We start from the raw sequence: 21,319 nt of genomic DNA on the forward strand, positions 1-21,319 counted from the left end.
TTTATTTTAACTGAGTTACTTACATCACTGGTCACCAGTCACCAAGGATTCCCCAAACGGATCCAAAGCTTTATTCAGTGGTCACAGCATATGACAAAGGCAATGTTTCGGAGCCTCGCAGGACCCCTTCATTAGGCAAACAACGTCAGTTCAAAAGAAAATAATAAATAAACATTCACACCATTGTTTTTATCCAGTGACTAAATTGTGGGCCTGATGGAATACTATTCCTAATCAGTAGCACTCTCATCCCTTCCTTGGTTGCCAGTGAGACACTGTAGGTTACTCAAACTACACCTGGCCATTATGGCCACTATTGGAGTGATCCACCAAACCTTTCACCTGCCACAATTTCAACTCACCCTTTCTCAACCCTTATAAAGAAACTATCCCTAAATCTATTTGTCCTCACCTTATTATCCCTAAAGCACCTACCTGATGGCATTAATTAAAATAAATGATGACCTGGATGAGAAAAATCCTTCACGATACTCTCTGCTGTATGGAGATTGAACTATATAAATAGATCAGCCAAGGAGGGAGGTTTACAGCCTATATTCTTTGTGCAGTATAAATTACTTTCTGTAAGGCAATCTTAACAGCCATTGAGCAACTGAAGTACCATACTGAAATACAGTACACCAGTACACTCTGAATGTATACTACACACCTTAAAGGGCAAATCAAAAGCTATTAGGCCTCTTGCACACAAATGTTACTGATGTTTAAATGGAGGATGTTGAAAGATGAATGAAAGATTCAAAAAAAGAATGATGAAAGATGAAAGAATGAAAGATGTTGAAAGAAGAATGAAAGATTCAAAATAAAAATTAAAAACACTGGTATGGACTTTGAGGGGACCCCCACGCCGTTTTTCGGCATAGGGGTTACCCTTAAAACCCATACCAGATGACGGGAGTCACTGAAGTCACGTTCAAAATTAAAGGGCTTTAGTCCGTGTGTGGGCAAGTTCGTTCATTTGGAAAGTCCGACGGACCTCTGCCAAAAGTCCGGTGGATTGTCCACCGGACCTAGTCTGCCAGAAAAGTCTGTTCGTGTGTGGTCGTGTGTGTGTAAGTCCGATTGTTTGGAAAGTCTGGCCGACCTCCTCTGGAAAGTCCGATCGTGTGTACGGGGCATATGTCTTCTATGTGCATACGTGTAAAATTCTTCTTCATCCTCTTCTAGTTGCCAGTGTTGCAATTTACATGTATATGCTTCTATTCTCAAGCGCATACAGGGGTAAGTGGGCACAAACATAAAATAATTAAATTTTTTTTTTTTTTTACTCTGAACTCATTGTTACATTAAAGCAAAGAACTACACTGAGGTGATATGAGGTGATTAGACTCAATCTATTAGATGTGCTTTTAGTGAGCTTCACATAAGTCCGAACTGGGTTTTAAGGACATTTCAGTTCACTTTTCATAAGTCCATAAACATAAATTCTTACACAGAATTCAATATCAACAAAACATGAACTGCACAGTACCACTGCTGTGAATACTGGTTCTTCAGACAAGCGGCTCTTCAGGCTTGCTCAACCCTGTAGATTACAGCACCTCGCTACCCAGGCCCACTGTACAGGGTTTTACAGCCCCCGGAGACTTCCTGCACTCACTAACTGCCTCAGCTTTCTTGGTTTCCCAGACCCTCTGTTTGTCTTCCAACCTGTGTAGCTGTCCTGACTTTCACAGTCCATGGGGTGCAGTCTTGTTCAGGAACCCACACCTCCCCTGACAGGTATCCTTACACCAATTGCAGCAACTACTCTGAGCTCTCATCAGGCCTGGCTTATAATGGGTTAATGCGTCTGGATACACACACAACCTGCAGGCTTCTAGTAGGAACTGGACATAGGATTGAAAGTTCCATCCCATCCAAGGCACTTCAAAACTAAGGATGAGCCCGCGGTTCAAGGCGAACGTAAGTTCAACTCGAACATTGGGTGTTCGCCGAATAACGAACATTATGGGGCGTTCGGGGGAAATTTGAGCCCCCACGGAACGCACCATAATAAACGGCGAGAACGTCAATGCACTGAGATCACAAAGCACCTGACCTGCATGCTTTGGCCAATCACAGTGCGCTCTGCTGTGAGAGCCATGATTGGCCAAAGCACAGGGGGCCTTTGGCCAATCATGGCTCAGGGGGCTGAGTCCATGCCCCACGCTATGTAAGGCTGCTTACACGGCAGTTGTACATAGTTTTATGAATAAAAGCAGCAAAATGACATTTGTAAAGAAAAAAATGTAATTTAAAACTGCTTGCGGATCCCAGCAATATAGATGAAAATCATTGAAAAAATAGCATGCCCCCCCCCCCCCCCCAGTCCATTAGGTCTTCAGGTCTGGTATGGATATTAAGGGGAACCCTGCGCCAAAATTGAAATAACATGGCCTAGGGGTCCACCCAAAATTTATACTAGGTCCTTTGGGTCTGGTATGGATATTAAGGGGAGCCCCACACCCAAATTAAAAAAAAATTGTGTGGGAGTCCTCCCAAAATCCATACCAGGCCCTTCAGGTCTGGTATGAATATTAAGGGGAATCCTGCGACACAATTTAAAAAAAAATGGCGTAGGGGTCTCCCCAAAATCCATATCAGACCCTTATCTGAGCACGCAATCTGACAGGCCACAGAAAAAAGATGGGGGGGTGAGTGAGTGCCCCATCTCCTGAACTGTACCAGGCCATATGGGGAGGGTGCTATGGGGACAAGGGCCTCATCCCCACCACCATTGCCCGGTGGTTGTGGGGGTCTGTGGGCCATAAACGGGTACCCCATCCCCCTCTGATGTTAGGTGATGTCACATAATGTCAGAGGGGGGTGGGGTCACCTGTTGGCCCCACCCTCAGCTATATAACAGCTGTCATTGCAAAGAGGCTTCAGTCAGCGGGAGCCTCCCATGGAGGTGGAGTTTTTTTTTTATGGGTACGCTGGACGCTGTGATCAAAGATGAATGGACATCACGCTACAATTTTTTTATTTTTTAATAATGGACTTGTCCCAAATTGTCTCTTGTAATTTTTAACATTTTTACACTTTTTTGGTGAATGTGTAGAGGTACAATGTACCCCAGATTCTGATAAGCCCCCACCCGCAGACCCCCACAACCACCGGGCAAGGGTTGTGGGAATGAGGCCCTTGTCCCCATCAACATGTATACAAGGTGCTTTGGGGATGACCATATTGATGGCATGTGGCCTGGTACAGTTCAGGAGGGGGGCTGCTCTCTCACCCCCTATTTTCCTGCGGCCTGCCAGGTTGCATGCTCAGATAAGGGTCTGTTATGGATTTTTGGTGGACTCCTACCCCATATTTTTTGAAGGGCCTGGTATGGATTTTGGGGGGACCACCATGGAATTTTTTTTTAAATTTGGGTGTGAGGTTTTCCTTAATATTCATTCCAGACCCAAAGGGCCTGGTAATGGAATGAGGGGGGACCCATGCCCTATTTTTCAATGATTATATTGCTGGGACCTGACGATACATTACAGCCCATAGCAGTTTTAAATGACTTTTTTCCTTTAGAAATGTCATTTTGCTGTGGTACTGTTATAAACATGGGAAAAATTTGCTACTTTACAGGCATACTAAGGACACCCCCCCCCCCCGGCATGATATTTAAAGGAATGTTTAATTTTTATTGTTTCACTTTAAGCATCATTAAAATCACTGCTCCCGAAAAAACTGATGTTTTTAAAACTTTTTTTTGCATTGATACATGTCTCCTGGGGCAGGACCCAAGTCCCCAAACACTTTTTATGGCAATAACTTGCATATAAGCCTTTAAAATTAGCACTTTTGATTTTTCATGTTCGTGTCCCATAGACTTTAACAGTGTTCGCAAGCTCTGGTGGGAACCGAACCAGGGGGTGTACGGCTCATCCCTATTTGGAACCTTCAAACTCCTGGCACCGATCTGGGACTACAAAATCTGGAGAAAGAGTACTGTTTAAGCAAATTACATTAAAAATATTAAAACTGGCGAAAAAAAAATTCTATACAATACCAGTCCCCACCCAGCATAGGGATTAGTACTGCCCTAACAAGAGGGCCACCTACTATGGCGGTACTAGCGTGTATGTTCATACTGACTAAGCTGGATTTTAAGATGAAGGGTGGAAAAAGACTGCTAGTTTGATGCAGAGGAGCACCAGACTATTCCAGATTTCAAGGGCTTAAAGGCAGGCATGTTATCTTGAGCTATAGTGTATATGTTTACGTGAGAGCAGCTAAAATGACCATGCAAACTAATCATAAAAAAAACTGTTAATAAACAAAGTTACAACTATTAAAGACACTTCAGGCCTTATGCCATGTACACACGGCTGGACTTTTCGTCGGACTGAACTCCGAAGGACTTTTCAATGAGGTTCCGAAAGAATGTCCACCAAAATGGACTTGTCTACACACAATCACACCAGAGTCTGACGGATTTTGATGACGTGCGACCGGACTAAAATAAGGAAGTTCATAGCCATTAGCCAATAGCTGCCCTAGCGTTGGACACAGCATTAGTTTCAAATCACACCTGACTCCTCACCAGCAATTTAATAAAATGCATTTAAAAATCCAGCAGGATCACCTTTCTTATTTTATTTTTCTTGCTTATCTGTCATAGACAGAATATATGGATAAGTAGCTATGGGCTAAAAAAATTCTTTCTTCAATCCCTTTTCTGTATGAGGCATACACAAGTTTTAAAGGGTTTCCAGGAAAACTTTTATACAAGTTGAATTTTGAAGGGGTTAGAATTATCAGAAGTCTCCAAATAATAATTTGAGTTGGACACCTGTGAATGGTAGAGCTATTAATTGTGTCAATGTATGTTGTCATGTAATGTAATTTAACAAGTGACCTTTACCTTGGACAACTTAAAGGGAAAAAAAACTGATTTATAAAGCTTTAAAGTGGCAAGTATCACTTTTGTTAATGATTTTCTACCTTGAGTAATGAGTAAAGCTAAACTAAATCACACATTCACAAGTGTCTCTCAGCAAGGTGACACCACTTACACTACTGGCCACATACAAAATTAATTTTGTATTTGAATTTTTCCAGACTGGATTGTTTATTTGTGACATCAAAGTTAATGAAGTTCTGTCCTCTGTCTGTTACACTGGAATATAGCAGAAAAGTAACTATATTTTACTCAGCTTTGCCTGAGGAGCTCATATTCGATGGCTGGGTGCTACATGTTTACTGCATACCAAGATGAGACAGGTATGCTATGCCAACTTTCTTTTATATTTATCTGTGCTAACCTTTTTTTATCACTTATGTTTTTTGCATATATAAGTGTTTAAAACGTTTTATATGACTGCCATGCATAGTTCAATAATAACAATAATATGCTGTATTTTCTGATTTTAAAAGCTTTTGTTTTGAATATATTTTATGCAATATCTTCTATTTTATTAGGGCTCTTACTAGCAGGTACACCAGCTCCTGCATTTGTCTTTCATCTGTATACTAGTAGGACTTAATTCTGAACCTACCACAAAATATTTGGAAAGATATAGGTATTAGGGACACATGATGTACAGATTGACAGGTGACTAGCAGATACATGAAACTTTTTTGACACTTATTACTCATTAAATTTGCAAATAAAGAAATATTTTAAAAATCACTTATTTAAGTTTTAACTGCCATATTTGAATAATAATAATAATAATATATATATATATATATATATATATATATATATATATATTAGTCAACCTGCTAAAAGTGTAAATCCCCATATTCATGCTCTGCACTTGGCTGTGGCCCTAGTGGACACCTATAGTTGTCATTATTCAAAAAATCTTGATAGCCCTGCCTATGATTCTGAGAAAATACAGATCAATGTGTTCTAACACTGTCTTCTCTATATTACAATTTTGACCACACAATGGATCACAAAAGGGAATTATAAAACACCAAATACTGTGATAAAAAGCTGCATTAAGTGTAGGCACACAGACTGGTTCTGGTGGGTAGGAAGGACAGTTCATACGCTTTCTACAGTTGGTTAAAGTAGCACTGCAGCTCCTTTAAGGCCACAAACATTGCAAATGTGATTTTTTTTCACTTTCATCTTTACCCTTGAGATGGAACCTCAATAGATGTTTGAGGTTTGTCTTGCAATGCTGGACAGTTTTGTTATTAAGGTTGTCATACTAGCTGGACTCCAACACATGAATGTCACCTGAAATGTAATTCATAGTTCTACTAGGGAATAGTGGTACAGTGGGGATGACATGAATGAAAGACACTGAAAGTCTGGGTCTGAAACCTGGTACTTTCATTCATAAGGTTCAGTGTTATCAGCCTGCTGATTGGACCACGTATGTTTATGGGCTTGTGTGATTATATTAAATGGTCATGTGCTGGAGATTAAATGTAAATTTTTTTATATCTCTAAAGCTGGGTACACACATGTAGAATTTTTTTTGAATCATTCTTAAGATTTTTGGGTAAATGTGCTCATGAGAGCACATGATATCCATATCAACTGGTAAATACAATTCCTACAAAAGCGTGCAAAACTATTGTTTAGTGACCGGAACAATGTTTCAAAATTACACGTGCGATAAAGGACTTTGCTGAAGACATTTGCTCTTGAGACCCCTGGTTTCCACAATCAGCATGGCAGATATGAGTGGGTCTCTCTCAGATGGATTTCTTTTTATTTACCGTATTTTCTATCATAAAGAACGGGAGAAGCAGGAATACCTCGGAACACTCCTTTTTATAGCAGGAGGAATGTGAGTCTAAGTCAGACATAAACTGAGCCATAAATGATAGGAAGGGTAGGGAGATCTTGCTGTTGGAGTCATAAGAATGATAAGAAGTCAGACTCTGGTACTAACTCATCAGTCTAACTCTATACCGGCAGGATCATGATAGAGATGTTTTGCTTGATAGTATTACAGTTTAATGATTACATTTCCTTGGGTTGCTATATAAATTGAATGTGTCACAAAACCAAATGTCTCTAGTGCCTCTGATGGAAAGACCCAATCCATGTCTCATGCACTGCATCTAGATTCAGGGAGGTGAAGCCGAACTTCTGTAAGGTTCACTCTAGAGAAATCAACGTGTAGTTCAGAAGTCAGAGAATGGCAGCATCCCCCAAAGCTTTTGTTTGCATCAGAACAGATTTAAAGCTGAACTTTATGTAATTATCTTAATACACAGTTGACAGGTATAAGTGAAAGTTGCTCTACCTGCCAAAGGATTTGTATTTCTTTATATCCAGTCCTGAGGATGATGACCTGAGTTTTCCCTGCTGCAGTTATGCATCAAAGCAAGGTTACCCCTCTTCCCCAGCATGTGATTGGACACACTAATGCCGTGTACACATGGCCGGACTTTTCGACAGCAAAAGCAAACGGAACAAATCTGTCATGCAATTCAACCGTGTGTGCACTTCATCGGACCTTTGCTGTCGAAAAATCAGACGGACTTTAGATTTAGAACATGTTTAAAATCTTTCTGATGGACTTGAGTCCGGTCCAAAAATCTGTTTGCCTGTATGCTAGTCCGACGGACGAAAAACCAACGCTAGGGCAGCTATTGGCTACTGGCTATGAACTTCCTTATACTAGTCCGGTCGTATGTCATCACAGTTGAATCCGTTGGACTTTGGTGTGATTGTGTGTGGGCAAGTCCGTTCGTTCGGAAAGTTCATCAGAACTCCGACAAAAGTCTGTCGGGAAGACGGTCGGACCTAGTCTGCCGGAACGTCCAGTCGTTTGTACATGGCATAAGGAGCAGCAGCAGACTGAGGAGGTAATTTCTCTGCTTTCTCCTCATGTCAGCATGTTCTTTTGTAGCACAAATGGCTTCATGTGCTTCCTCTTCTGCTCTGAGTGTTGCTGTACAGGTGTTTGCAATGACGATGAAAGCAAGTCAAATTCTCATGTATTTATGCACAAAATAGTACAGGTTGGCACAGAACACAGAATACTTTAACTTCTTTCATATTCAACCAGCAGACTGGGGTGGGTGCTTGACCAAGCTGTACTGTTTGATATAGAATTCCAGGATAAACCAACAGTGACTAGTCTTAAAATGCTCCCTACCAACTAATACCACCTATACTGAGTAACCTGTGTAAGAAAAATGTATACACTTACTTGCCTTAAAAAAAAAGAAAATATATATATATATTGGAACTTTTTATGCAGGTAAAGAAATGTGAATTTATTGTTTTATTCATAGGAGCTTTCAGAGCATTGCACCCGTGATCAACAGATCAACGATTCAATGTCCAGCTCCTGCAGACACTCGGGATAGCTTTCTGCCTGTACCTCCGATATTCACCAGTGCCCTTGTAGTTCATTCACTGGGAACTACAAGCCATCAGTCACAATGGCTCTATTCATTCACTGGAAACTATGAATGAATGACACAACCATGTTGGTGCAGCCCCACGTGAACATACTGTTGTTAAACTGTGACAGCGGGTGTGGGGAGAAGATCCTCCATCTGCTGTCATGCAGAGGAAGGTGGGCGGGGGGGGGGAGCAGGTGCAGATGCTGGAACATGTTACATGTTCCACACTAAAAAGGTGGAGCATGTAACGTGTTCCAAAGGTGAAATTATCCTTTAAGACTAGTTAGGTTTATTCTGGAATTCTACTTTAACTGTACTGAAGTTCAGAGGTCTGGCTATGCTGTCTGTCAGGGGTGCTTCATTCACACAACTGGCTGAACCCAATTAAAATATTTTTGAGAGTAAAATAGCATGTGTATTTAGTTGTTGAGTTTTCCTTTTATGTTCACCACATAATCAAGCAGGCTTCAGTGAACTAGCTACAGTGCTACTGTTAGGTTAGAACGGTATTATTCAATGTATAACCGATTTATATGGTAGTGTGTAAACTGTATACCACTACTTTCACATTTTAATGGAACACGTATGGTAAAAAAGCATGTGTATTTAGTTGTTGGCCTAGAGTTTGCCTTTTATGTTCACCACATAATCAAACAGGCATTAGTGAACTAGCTACAGTGCTACTGTTAGGTTAGAACGGTATTACGCAATGTACAGTATAACCGATTTATATGGCAGTGTGTAAACTGTATACCACTACTGTCACATTTTTATGGAACACGTATGTGGAAAAAAAAGCTTAATAGTGAAATGTTTAACATATAAGTGATAAAATGCTCACCTTTGAACCACTGTCAGCAGTTTTTTTCCACTGAATGTCATTCTTCAGCACACATGTATTAATATGACATTACTGATAACAAAGCAAAAACAGCGAATATAGCCATGCCAGCTTTTTGTGTGGCTTATGTAATCAATTTGACTTCAACAATGTATTCTACAAATATAGCGCCCACTTCTGGTTAGGTTGCTAGGTAGACTTTGGCTCCACTGTAGTGAATTGAGCATTGATTGATTGTGTAGGTCTGTTCTGGATTTCCTGAGCTGAGAGTTTTCTTACTTACCCCTGGCTTTGAAAGAATTTTCCAGAACTTAGGGTTGGGAGATTCAAATGATTCGTTGAATATTTATCATGCCCCAGCCAATCCCCGGAAATATGCATTCTGGAGGTGGTTGGGTAGGTGATAAATGTGGAGGAAGCCTGAGCAGATTATTCTTTCCTCCATAGGGAGTGTAGGGTTCCAGTCTCCTGTGGGGCTTTTGCGAATAAGTGAAAAACCTTGTGAGCTGCTGAAATTAATTAATAACTAGAAATTAAGTAAATTAAAATGGACAGCTGCCAGCACTCCCCACACTTCCCTAAATGTGACAATGCAAAATCAAATAACAATATATGCGTCACTAAGACCAACCAGTAAATGGATGGATAGGTAATTACATAAATAAAAAATGCAATGTAATATAATACAATAAAGTGAGTCCCTTTAGGAAATTACCTAATACACAAATCACCTACTAAATAAATAAATATAGTATTACAGTAGTATAACCAGAGCTAAAGTCCTCCTTGCATCAGATAAATACTAAAACAGCGCCAAAAAGAAAATAAAAATATGAAAAAAATTGATGGTAATGAAACCATAGGGCAATGGCAAACACCACGGCCAACAGTCTTTATGTAGCAGATGGATATGTGGACAGTTCAGATAATTCACAGTCACTTTTCTCTTAGCGTGCACCTTCCACCAGAGTAAGAATGCAATCATCCACCTCGTGAAGCAAACACCCCTCTGGGGTTCAAACTCACCAGACGCCGCTAGAAATAAAGCCTTGTATCAGTGTCCCAACACTGCTCTGTGCTGACACCCCACTTATCCAGAAGGTCCACTGGTATAGGTACTCCGATTGTATCATAAAACACAAGGATAGATGTACATAGTGTAAACCTGTTTATTATAATGCAACATACCCATACAGCAGAAACCCCCCTTAATCCTAGCTGGTTACATTTAAAATGTAATCAACAAGCATAAAGAAATACAATAGAGGGCACTATCACCATCTCCAGCCGTCCGCTGGAAGTGTGCTGTTCCTTACAGACACTGTATTACACTTCCGGGTAGAAGGCAGAGCATGGTGGAGCGCACAATGTCACTTCTGGTTTCCGTGCTGGTCAGGCCCTGACCAGTTTCGTCGTTCAACTTCAACAGGGGGCATTTTTTTTTTTTTTTTTTATCATTAAAGAAAAAGTTTATTAGCAAAGTACAAAACACGTTAGAACAGAAAGTGCACAGTACCACATATACATTTCAGAATAGTGAAAATGCTTGAAGAGTATACAAGATGAGAACATTGACTATAAAAGGTAAAACATGTCAAATTGTGGTCATAACAGAAGTTGTACAGACCTAGCCGACACTTTGAAGCTACATCAAGCCATATACATTCACATACCGGCCTAACTGAATTTCCTATTCTTTGCGGTCCAAAGAGAAAGAAACAAGAGCAGTTCGAGGAAAAGTAAGGAATATAGAGAAAAAGGAAAGAGAAAGAAAGAGGAGCAACAGTGTAGGGGGAAGTACCACGGGGGCCTCCCCCAGCGGTAACAGAAGGGATCTAGGTGTGAGATCGGGTAGACCAGCATATATACCAACTAGCGTCCAAGGGCGGTCCGCCCCTTCATGCCTCGTAGTCCCCTCCGGTGACTCTGACAGTTCAAGTTTGTGACTGCAACACAGTATAAGCCTGAGAGAATCTAAATGCAAACCACGGAGACCAGGTGTTGTGATAGCGGGTCACCAATTCGTTGGACTGTGCCGCCGTGTCCTCCATTTCACAAATGTAGGACACTTTATTCAGTCAGTCCCTCAAAGTGGGAATAGTTGTAGATTTCCAGAAAAGGGGAATGAGGGAATTGGCTGCGTTTATCATATGTCTTGAGAGCGAATTTTTATACTTCCGGAAAGAAAAGTTTGAAATGTGTAAAAGACAGCATGCAGCGTCCAATCTGAGCCTAGTCTCCGTGATCTGTGCGATCGTCTCGACCAGCCTTTCACACTGCCACCATATATGGAGCAAGGTGCCCTCTTCAGTGCCACACCTCCAGCATCTGTCTGATGTTTGCGGGTACCACTTATGAAGCTTCACTGGCGTTGCGTACCAATGAGAAAGTATCTTAAAAGCTGTTTCTTGCATTCGTGTGCTTAGGGAGCATTTGTGAGCCAGGATACATGCCATCTCCCACTGTTTGTCAGTGATCGCAACACTCAGCTCCTCTGACCATCTCTCTCTGAGTCTATTGTCGCCCCGCGGTCTCAAGTTTTGTATCCAAGTGTAGGAGATCGAAGTCGATCTCGGAACAGGTTTACCCTTCCAGCAAACCGATTCTAATTCAGTGAGTTCTCTTGTGAAATGAACCCTTTGATCAGAGGAATTGACAAAGCTACGTATCTGGAAATATGACCAAAGGGGCATGCGTGGAGTCCCGTTGTCCGTTTTGAAGGGCATAAAATCTTTCATTTTCCCGTCTGAAAAACAGTGCTTTGCCAGAAGAGGCTTCCCCAAACCCTGTGGGTTCAGGAATTGGTTACTAACCCCAGGCAGAAAGTCAGGATTGTCAAGTAGGGGTGTAAGAGGGCTTAAGGGGGTAGAAAATTTGGAATGTTTGGTAAGCTCGTGAAAAATTTTAAGTGTGGTGCCAATAAGCGGATGTGCCTTCACTGCCGTGGGATATTTAGAAATGGGTATCCAGGGAGAGAAACGAAGGGGGATCACGCTCACCTCGCTTTCAATGTTGACCCAGTCTTTAAAGCGATGGTGACAGTGCCAGTCTATTATTCGCGCTATATGTGCGGCTTGATAGTAACCTTTGAAATCAGGGATACCCAGACCCCCCCTGGCCTTAGGTCCCAAAAGAGTGGATTTCAGCCGAGGGGGCCTGTGTGCCCAGATAAATCTCATCTGTGAAGCATGTAGGGCTTTAAAAAAGCTTTGGGGAATTTTAATGGGTAAAGTGCGGAGTAGGTACAAAACTTGAGGTAAAACTGTCATCTTGCAGATGGCTGCCCTACCAAACCATGAAAAATATTTGGGGTGCCAGTCCCGCAGCCTACCCTCTATAGTTTTAAGGAGAGGAGGGAAGTTACGCTCAAAGATTGAGGATAGGTGAGGTGTCAACCAGATTCCCAGGTATTTTAAGGCAGACTTAACCCACCTAAAGGGGCTGTTACTCTGAGTTTTCGTCAAGCAGTCCGGATTCAGTGTGACGTTCATGGCTTCAGACTTAGAGTAATTTATTTTGAGGTTGGAGAGGGAGCCATAAATGGAGAACTCCCTCACCAGAGACGGGATGGAGACATGCGGATCAGTTAAATAAAACAGCAGATCATCAGCGTATGCTGCTACTTTAAACACCCGTTGGTTGACCTGGAAACCGTGAATAGTGTCATTTGACATGATGTGTCTAATAAATGGCTCTAGCGATAGAATGAAAAGTAAGGGGGACAAGGGACACCCTTGTCTCGTCCCGTTTCTAATATGGACTGTGTCCGAGAGCGTGCCATTAATCTTGAGTTTTGCGGAAGGGTTCTGATAGAGGGCCGATATCCAAGCCATCATATTGGGGCCTAGACCCGCATGTCTACAGGTCTCCAACATGTAGTCCCATGCTACTCGATCGAAGGCCTTCTCCGCGTCCGTCGATAGGAGAAGACCCTCGATCTTTCGCGGATGAGCCAAGTGAAGTAGGTTCAGTGATTTCGTCACGTTGTCTTTGGCCTCCCTGCCAGGCATAAACCCTGCCTGGTCGGGACCTATCAGGTCAGAGAGCAGAGGCCTCAGCCTGTTAGCCAAGATTTTGGCCATGAGCTTCACGTCGATATTAAGTAGGGAAATCGGCCCATAGCTTGAACAAACCATGGGATCCTTTCCCTCTTTGGGTAGCACCGTAATATACGCCGCCAAGAAATCGTCTGGGACATGATCCCGTCTGGACAGGTCGCCCAAAGCGTTCTGGAGAGGGGAGATTAGCAGGTCCAAAAACGTCTTGTAGTAAATGGCCGTAAGGCCGTCTGGGCCAGGGCTCTTACCAGGTTTCAGGTCTCTAATGGCCAGTCGAAGCTCTGCTATGTCTATAGGTCTTTCTAACAGGGCGGCATCGTCGGCACTAAGTGAAGGGAGATTGGCAGACTGCAGATATTCTTTTATAACTTGGCACCTGTCAGACTGCACTTCTGACGATTTATGTCGGGAAGGGAGGTTGTAGAGGTTCGTATAATATTCATGAAAATGTCGTGCTATGTTGGTTACGTCCCTATCAATTCTACCCTCTCTGTTCTTGATGCCCGCGATGTTATTCCGTGTCGGAAGGGTCCTCAAAGCTCTGGCCAGTATCTTGCCCGTCTTGTCACCGTGCTCGTAATAAATCTTTTTTTTAAAGAAGAGAAATCTCCTGGTATTGGTGTCAAAAATTTGTTTAAGGGATCGCCTAGTTTCTAATAGGGCAGTTGCGGTGTCTATTGCAAGGGACTGTTTATGAAGGGTTTCCAGAGAGCGAATTCTATCCGTCAGTCTTTTTATCTCTTTATTTCTTTCCTTCTTTTTGTGTGTGCCTATTCGGATCAGTTCACCCCTAATAAAGCACTTGTGAGCCTCCCAAATCACCATGGGGCTAGCATCCGGAGTTGTGTTGCGCCTAAAAAATCTGATAAGGAAGAGGTGAGATGGGGGAGCACCTCTGGGTCCGTCAGCAGGGAAGAATTCAATCTCCACATATTTGATTTGGGTGGGGGCTTAAATAAGTTCAGCGTAATGGAAACGGGAGAATGGTCCGAAATGGTTTGTAACCCAATATTGGCCCCTGTCAACAGAGGAATATCCCTCTGCGTCACAAAAATGTAATCTAGTCTTGAGTGTCTGCCGTGGGGGATAGAGAAAAAGGAGTAGTCTCTACCTTCAGGATGCAAGTAACGCCAGGTGTCAATCAGGTCCAACGAGTGTAAGAGCTGCTTGAGTCTTTTAAGAACTCTATAGGTAACTATCGACTTCCCATTGGAAGTATCCTCCGTCGGGACCAAGGGAACATTAAAATCCCCCCCTAGAATCAAACAGCCCCTACAGAAACCCGTCAGCTCGTCGATCAATTTGTGGCAAAACGTAAGTTGGGCAGTATTGGGGAAATAAACGTTCGCCAGCGTCAGGGGAACCCCTCTACAGGACCCCCTGAGGAAAATAAACCTCCCACCAGGGTCCACCAGTTTGTCCGAATGCTCAAAATCGGCCTCCCTGCTCACCAGGACAGAGACCCCCTTTGATTTGGAAGTCTCGTTCGTGGCATGATGTGCTTCCACAAAGAAGGAGTCAGTAAGCCTGGGTACCTTATTTGTCTGGAAGTGCGTCTCTTGAAGAAAGACAAAACTTGGCCTACCTTTCCTGAGCTCTCGTATAAAGGGTGGATCGCTTCTCAGGAATGTTGAGACCTTTAACGTTATGGGAAATGACCGTGGGCCTGCTGCCGAGATCGGAGTACGCCATTATAGAGACTCAGAGAGAGAGGGTCACCCGCACCTGTAATCAAGCCTTAGAAGAAAACAGTATCAGACAGACCGTAATACAAATTTAAATCTTAACACTCTATTGCCCCAAGTTGTATACAGAGAGAAAAGAGAGAAAATAGGTAAGAGTAGAAAGGCACGATAGAAAAAGAGTGGAGGGTATAAGTCACTCCCTCCGCGGGCGGATAGTTCGTCCTGGAGGGTCAAAGTTAGTGTATACGGGCGGGCCCAACTGGATCCGCCCGAGGCACTATTGTGGGGTCAATGTAGACACCCAACGAGAAGAGCAGCAACTACTGTGCGCGACACACAAAACAACCTACTTGTGTGTCCGCCTAGCCTGAGGAGGTTAAACAATCTTATGACTAAACAAGTAAAACTGTAACAATCTAAGAACGGAAAGTCGGGCCGTGGCCCAACCAAGCCCATGAATGCTCAAATGTCTAAGTTGCACTGCAGGGGGGGGGGGGGGTAATAAAAAAAAAAAAAAAAAAAAGGGGGGGGGGAACCTTCAGTTGACATGGGGAGAAAAGGTGTTCTGCCATGCAGTTCCGTGTAGCCATCAGGGACTGTGAGAGAAGACCTTCCACTACCGGGTAATGGGTCTATTACTCTATCAGGTCCGTAAAGCAACCAGCAGTCACATATAATTCCTTATCAGCTGAAGACCCAGTATGAGGTGGTGCTGCGTATAATAACACTGGTGGAGTATGCAAGCTAAACACAGAACCCCAAAATAAAAAGGGGGAAAAAAATAATAATATAAAGGCTAGAAAATAATAAAATGAAATAAAATAAAATAAAGTAAAATAAAACATGAGGATCGAAAGCAGAGGCTGAAATCAGTCTCAAATTGTGCAGCTCCGGCCAGTCAAATGGGAATCAGAAGGAAAACCTTAAACCGATGAGAACCTGCCACGGTATGTGCTATGCAAGCTTGTCAATCTTCCAGCAGGTTCCTGGAGGAATGAGGACGGCCCCGAGGAGTGCCCGAACCCAGTATCTCATGGCGGCCTTGTCTCAGTTTCTTAGAGTGATGTTTCTCCGGGGAAGCCAGAGGCGAATGAGGCAGACTCCTATCTTTGGGCGGAGGGTAGAATTCCTGGTACCAGTCCGGTAAATCCAGTGGTTCAAGTTGAAGCGCTGTGCAGAACTCTGGGAGATCCTCAGGGGTACGCAGAATGTGTTGTTTGCCCCCATGTGTGACCGATAGGGCAAAGGGAAAGCGCCAAGCATAGCGTAGCTCCTTTTCTCGCAATTTTTCCAGGAGTGGGCGCAAAGCCCTGCGATTTTTCAGGGTGATTTGTGAGAGGTCTTGAAAGAGTTTGATATTTTCCCCGTTGAAAATGATCTGCTAATTTCTGCGTGCTCTGGACATGATATCCTCTTTGAGGGAGAAGCTCTGCAAGCAACATATAATGTCCCGAGGGGGTAGCGTGTCTGGACCCCGAGCTCTGAGGGCTCTGTGAGCCCTGATAAATTCAATACCCGTGTCCTCCGGCCTGTCCAGCACAGTGTTGAAAACTCTCTGCAATGCAGCGGGGATTTGCTCGGCCATGACTGATTCCAGTATGCCACGCACCCTAATGTTATTGCGCCTTTCCCTGTTGTCCAAGTCCTCTAAATGTCTGTTTATCTCAATAAAATGCACAGCATGAGCGTTTGTCACCCTGTCCAGTCTAGAAATCTGTTTGTCTCTATGCTTCCCAGCCGTCTCTGAGGCAGCCATCTTTTCCTGAAGAACCAGGAAGCTAGTCTTCAGGTCTGTAATGGCGGCGGAGAACGAGGCTTTAATGTCCGCCGCAAAGCCGGACATGTCCTCATAGGTAAGGGGGTGATTAGTGCGGGTACCTCTCCTACTGGCCTCCTCCGTCGCCGACTGCGAATCCTCGCTGAGGTCATCCTCGGCGTGCATCGGCGCCATCTTGTCTTCCTCCGCGGCGGTCAGGGCGGCCGCTTGATGTTTAAAGAGATCTGAGGTGTTTCTCTCCCTGCCTGCGATCCCGGAGCGGCGGGAGCGAGTGTGGTGTGAATTCCGGTGCTGTTTGTTCATCCTCGGATGAAAAGCAGTGCAGTTAGACGTGCTAGGGCCACGGATCCGACGGAGCTCCTCAGTTATGCTGCCATCCCCGCCGCGCGCCAAGCCACGCCCCGGGGGCATTTTTTTATGTCTGAGACATCGACATATGATATTGAATAGTTCAACACATCTACCTGCTGCTGGCACTGTAGGATTGAGGTGGCGCTGAGTGGCTGACCCATAGGCCATAGTTTTACCTTATTTATCTAAATAAATAAATATATTGATTTATTATTAGATTAACCCTGTGCAAAAAGTTCAAAAACATGCAAATAACATTAAAGTATTGTAACGTCCAAAATAAAGTGCAAGTGCTCCGTGTGCTGCACACTATAATTGATATATTAAATAAAGACTTGACAGTCCATCATAAGGAGATGGATGAAAGTGATGCTGGTGCCTTCATGTAGTGTGCACACAATCCTGGTGTACCCCTCCACCAGATCTACCCTCACCTTAAGGGCTTTTAAAAAAAAAATCTGTAGTAAATATGTAACAGCTAGGGGATTCCTCCTGTGGTTCCTCCTTCCTGTAGTGACTTATTTGGCTCAGATTTCAGATCAAACACAACTCCTGCCTCCTGGTTAACAGTGACCTCCACTCATATATGTCACATGTAGAAACAACAGATGCTTGCAATAGTGTGATAGTTTTAAAAATATTTATTATGAACTAAACTTCACAAATATACTTACAATACATAGTAATAAAACACGCCTTCACATACTCGTGTGTAGTGGGGTGATGGTGTCACCTGAAGCCGGATCTGCTTTACCGGTCATGTCAGCCGATCAAGCTCCTCTTACCGTTATTGAAGAAACCAGTAGGAGGAGCTTGATCAGCTGACGTGTAGGGTATCAGAAAGTGTTTTGGAGCATAGGCTTAGGTCTGTGGGAGAGCCACTGACCGGGGCTGCAGATCCGGCTTCAGGTGACCCCATCACCCCACTACACATGAGTATACCAAGGCTTATTTTATTACTATTTAATGTGAGAGTTACTGAGACAAGAGATTGCTGTTTGGGCCTTAGGAGCAAGAGACGATTTCCTGAGGATGACATTTGTTGGAGGTCACTGCACTAAAGTTTTGGGTCTGGAGAAGGAGCTTGTTATCTCTCTCCCTAAGGATCTACCTCTGGATGTTGGGTGGCAGACAGCTTCTGGAACACTGTGAGTAAAGACCTTGCTGGGGACTAATATATGTGGGAGTGCCATAAAACTAAAGACCAAAAGTGGCATTGTGGATTGCTGCAGTAGGGTCATAGATATACTGGCCATTCCCTGCTGCCTCCAAAAAAACTGTTTTTGGAATATTAGAGAGAGAGATTTGTCCTCCTACTGTTGTTACTGATTGGTTTGGAGTATCTTGTGACCCCTAACTCCCTCTCCTGTTAAAGTTCTTCCGCAATAAATACTAAAAAGACATCCCCTAGATTAAGCCTCAGGCCCCTTTCACACTGCCACGGCTGGAATGACGGGCGATTTTACGGCTGTGATTTTGACGTGATTTCAATGAATGCCTGTGTAAACTTGAGGTCTATGGACCTCAACTTGCATCAAAGTTGGACCAAAATAGTACAAGGGACTACTTTGAAGTTTCCCAGATATGAAGAGTCATCATTGAGAATCATGGGGTATGACTTGTCATGCGACTCTGATGTCCAAAGTCGCAGGAAAAGTCACACAAGTGTGAAAGGGGCCTTAATTGTCATTGTCTGTGGGACTGAGCTTGTGTGACTGGCAGCTTCTGTACTATTTGGGAGACTCTGAGCATATTCTCAGCGGCCCCTTTGGGGGTTAGCGCTACACAAGTCTTCAGGGTTTCTGGGTCATATCAGGATTGGGACATTGAAAACTTTATTTGTTAATTATCTAATAGCATACCATACCAGAACATTTAGTTTTACTGAATCATGCTCACCAAACTGGCAAATACGATTACAGAAATCCTGTACAATTAGTGCATGTTTTATGTGCACCAGCTGTTGTTAGCAGAACAATGATATCAATTCCTGCTCTTTTGAAAATTTAGAAAGGTTTACTCTAAAGCTCTTATTTGCATTCAGACACAAACATTTGTTACAGGTTTTTATCCTTCCCCAAATAAGATGAAGTCAGATATAATTGTATGTGTTTAGTCTCTTAAAATATGTAACAGGATATTACTGTATATGTAGCTGGCAGGTTTTTTCTAGTTTGACTGGTTCACAAAATTAAAAACAAAGTCATAAAGTAAAGCAAGCGTATTAACCTTTTATGTACATTTATACATCTGTTCACAGCTGGTTACTATGGTATATTTTCTTTTACCAAAGATATATTACAATCATAAACATTTTAGTTTGTTATGGGCACCGACTATTTTCTGCAGACTAGTGTTGCATGATTGGAAACATATCATCTGAGGGACAATGCTTCCATTGCTAAGGTTTCCTTATGAATGTGTTACCTGGCTGTCATGGTTATTCTTTTGCATCTGTACTTTGGGTATGTGACCTATGACAAGTATGCAGACTTTCGACTTTAAATTTTCAAGTAGACATACTTGTGCCAGAAGGTAGCTTGCTAGCATAACTATTAGCCCTTGTACACACGGTCGGAGATTCCGACGGAATGTGTCCTATCGGATGCTCAGATCAAATTCCTAGACCAAAGCTATTGGCTACTAGCCTGAACGTAGTCCCGTTATAACGAAATAACGTCATCACGTTATGCACAATCGGATTTTCTTTGTCCGACCATGTGTATGCAACAGTTTCGGACAAAATCAGTCGAACAAAATCCAACGGATTTGGTTGTCAGAATGTCCGACCGTTTGTACAAGGGCTAAGACAGCAAGCATTTTTAGAAGGTGGTCAGCAATGAAGGTTAACTTGGGTCAACTTTAAGATTTATTTAAAAAAATAACAATCCTAATTCCCCCCCACACCACTCCTTTAACCACTTGCTTACTGGGCACTTAAACCCCCCTCAGTCCCAGACCAATTTTCAGCTTTCAGCGCTGATGCACTTTGAATGACAATTGCGCGGGCATACAACACTGTACCCAAATGAAATTTTTATCATTTTTTTCCCACAAATAGAGCTTTCTTTTGGTGGTATTTAGTTACAGCTCGGAGTTTTATTTTTTGCTAAACAAACAAAAAAAGATGCAAAAAAAAAAAAAAAAAAAATCATGTTTTAATAGTTTGTTATAAAATTTTGCAAACGGGTCATTTTTCTCCTTCATTGAAGTGCGCTGATTAGGCGGCACTGATAGGCTGCATTGGTGGGCACTGATGGGCTGCATTGGTGGGCACTGATGGGCTGCATTGGTGGGCACTGATGGGCTGCATTGGTGGGCACTGATAGGCTGCACTGGTGGGCACTGATAGGCATAGTTAAGGCGGCACTAATAGGCACAGATAAGGCGGCACCGATGGGCACAGATAAGGCGGCACTGATGGGCAAAGATGGGCACAGATAAGATGGCACGGATGGGTGGCACGGATGGGTGGCACGGATGGGCACTGATAGGTACCACAGATAGATGGGACTGATGGGCACTGATAGGTGGCACTGATAGGTGGCTCTGATAGGTGGCACTGCTGGGCACTGATGGGCGGCACTGCTGGGCACTGATGGGCGGCACTGCTGGGCACTGATGGGCGGCACTGGGGTGCAGCACCTTTGAGGCAGATTTTGGGTGGCACTGCTGGGTGGCACTGTGGGTGGCACTGTGGGCACTGCTGGGTGGCACTGTGGGCACTGCTGGGTGGCACTGTGGGCACTATGGGCACTGCTGGGTGGCACTGACAGGGGGGCACTTACTTTATTTCAGGATGGCACTGCGGGTGGCAGGTGGGCACTGGCAGGGGGCAGGTGTCCGTTTAAATTGCTGGCCGTGATCGGGACTGATGTCCCGAACACGGCCGCCGGCGATCGGCTTTTTTTTTTTCTCCTCGCGCTGTCAGCGCGAGGAGGAATACTAGCCGATTACCGGCTCCGTTTTATCACATGATCAGCTGTCATTGGCTGACAGCTGATCACGTGATAAGGGGTCGGGATCGACCCCTTACACAGATCGGTGATCAGGCGAGTCTCACGGACTCGCCGATCACAGAGCGCGCCGCGCGCGCCCCTCAGGGGGCGCGCAGGCCGCTCGTAACCGGGACTACGTCAATAGACGTAGTCCCGAAAATGTGGGTCCGCGCTATTGCCGTCATTTTGCAATAGCGCGGTACCCAAGTGGTTAAAAGCCTACCAGAACTGTAAACTCTTGATGTACAGTTTTTGTACCTTGTGGAAAGTGGAAAGAA

The 21,319-nt window shown here is 43.6% G+C and overlaps 1 protein-coding gene across 1 annotated transcript in view; it reads left to right on the top strand.

Annotated features, from left to right (window-relative positions):
• Positions 1-4,997: 4,997 nt before the first annotated feature.
• TRPM6 (transient receptor potential cation channel subfamily M member 6) overlaps positions 4,998-21,319 on the top strand; it is a 332,641-nt gene continuing 316,319 nt past the window's right edge. Inside the window, exon 1 of the mRNA XM_077474929.1 lies at positions 4,998-5,229. Coding sequence (XP_077331055.1) covers positions 5,221-5,229 — 9 coding nt within the window. The 5' untranslated portion in view covers positions 4,998-5,220. The remainder of the gene's footprint in view (positions 5,230-21,319) is intronic.

Source organism: Lithobates pipiens, unplaced genomic scaffold (assembly GCF_037356315.1).
Source record: "Lithobates pipiens isolate NorthernLeopardFrog02 unplaced genomic scaffold, aLitPip1_a1.2 Scaffold_13, whole genome shotgun sequence".
NCBI lineage: Eukaryota > Metazoa > Chordata > Amphibia > Anura > Ranidae > Lithobates > Lithobates pipiens.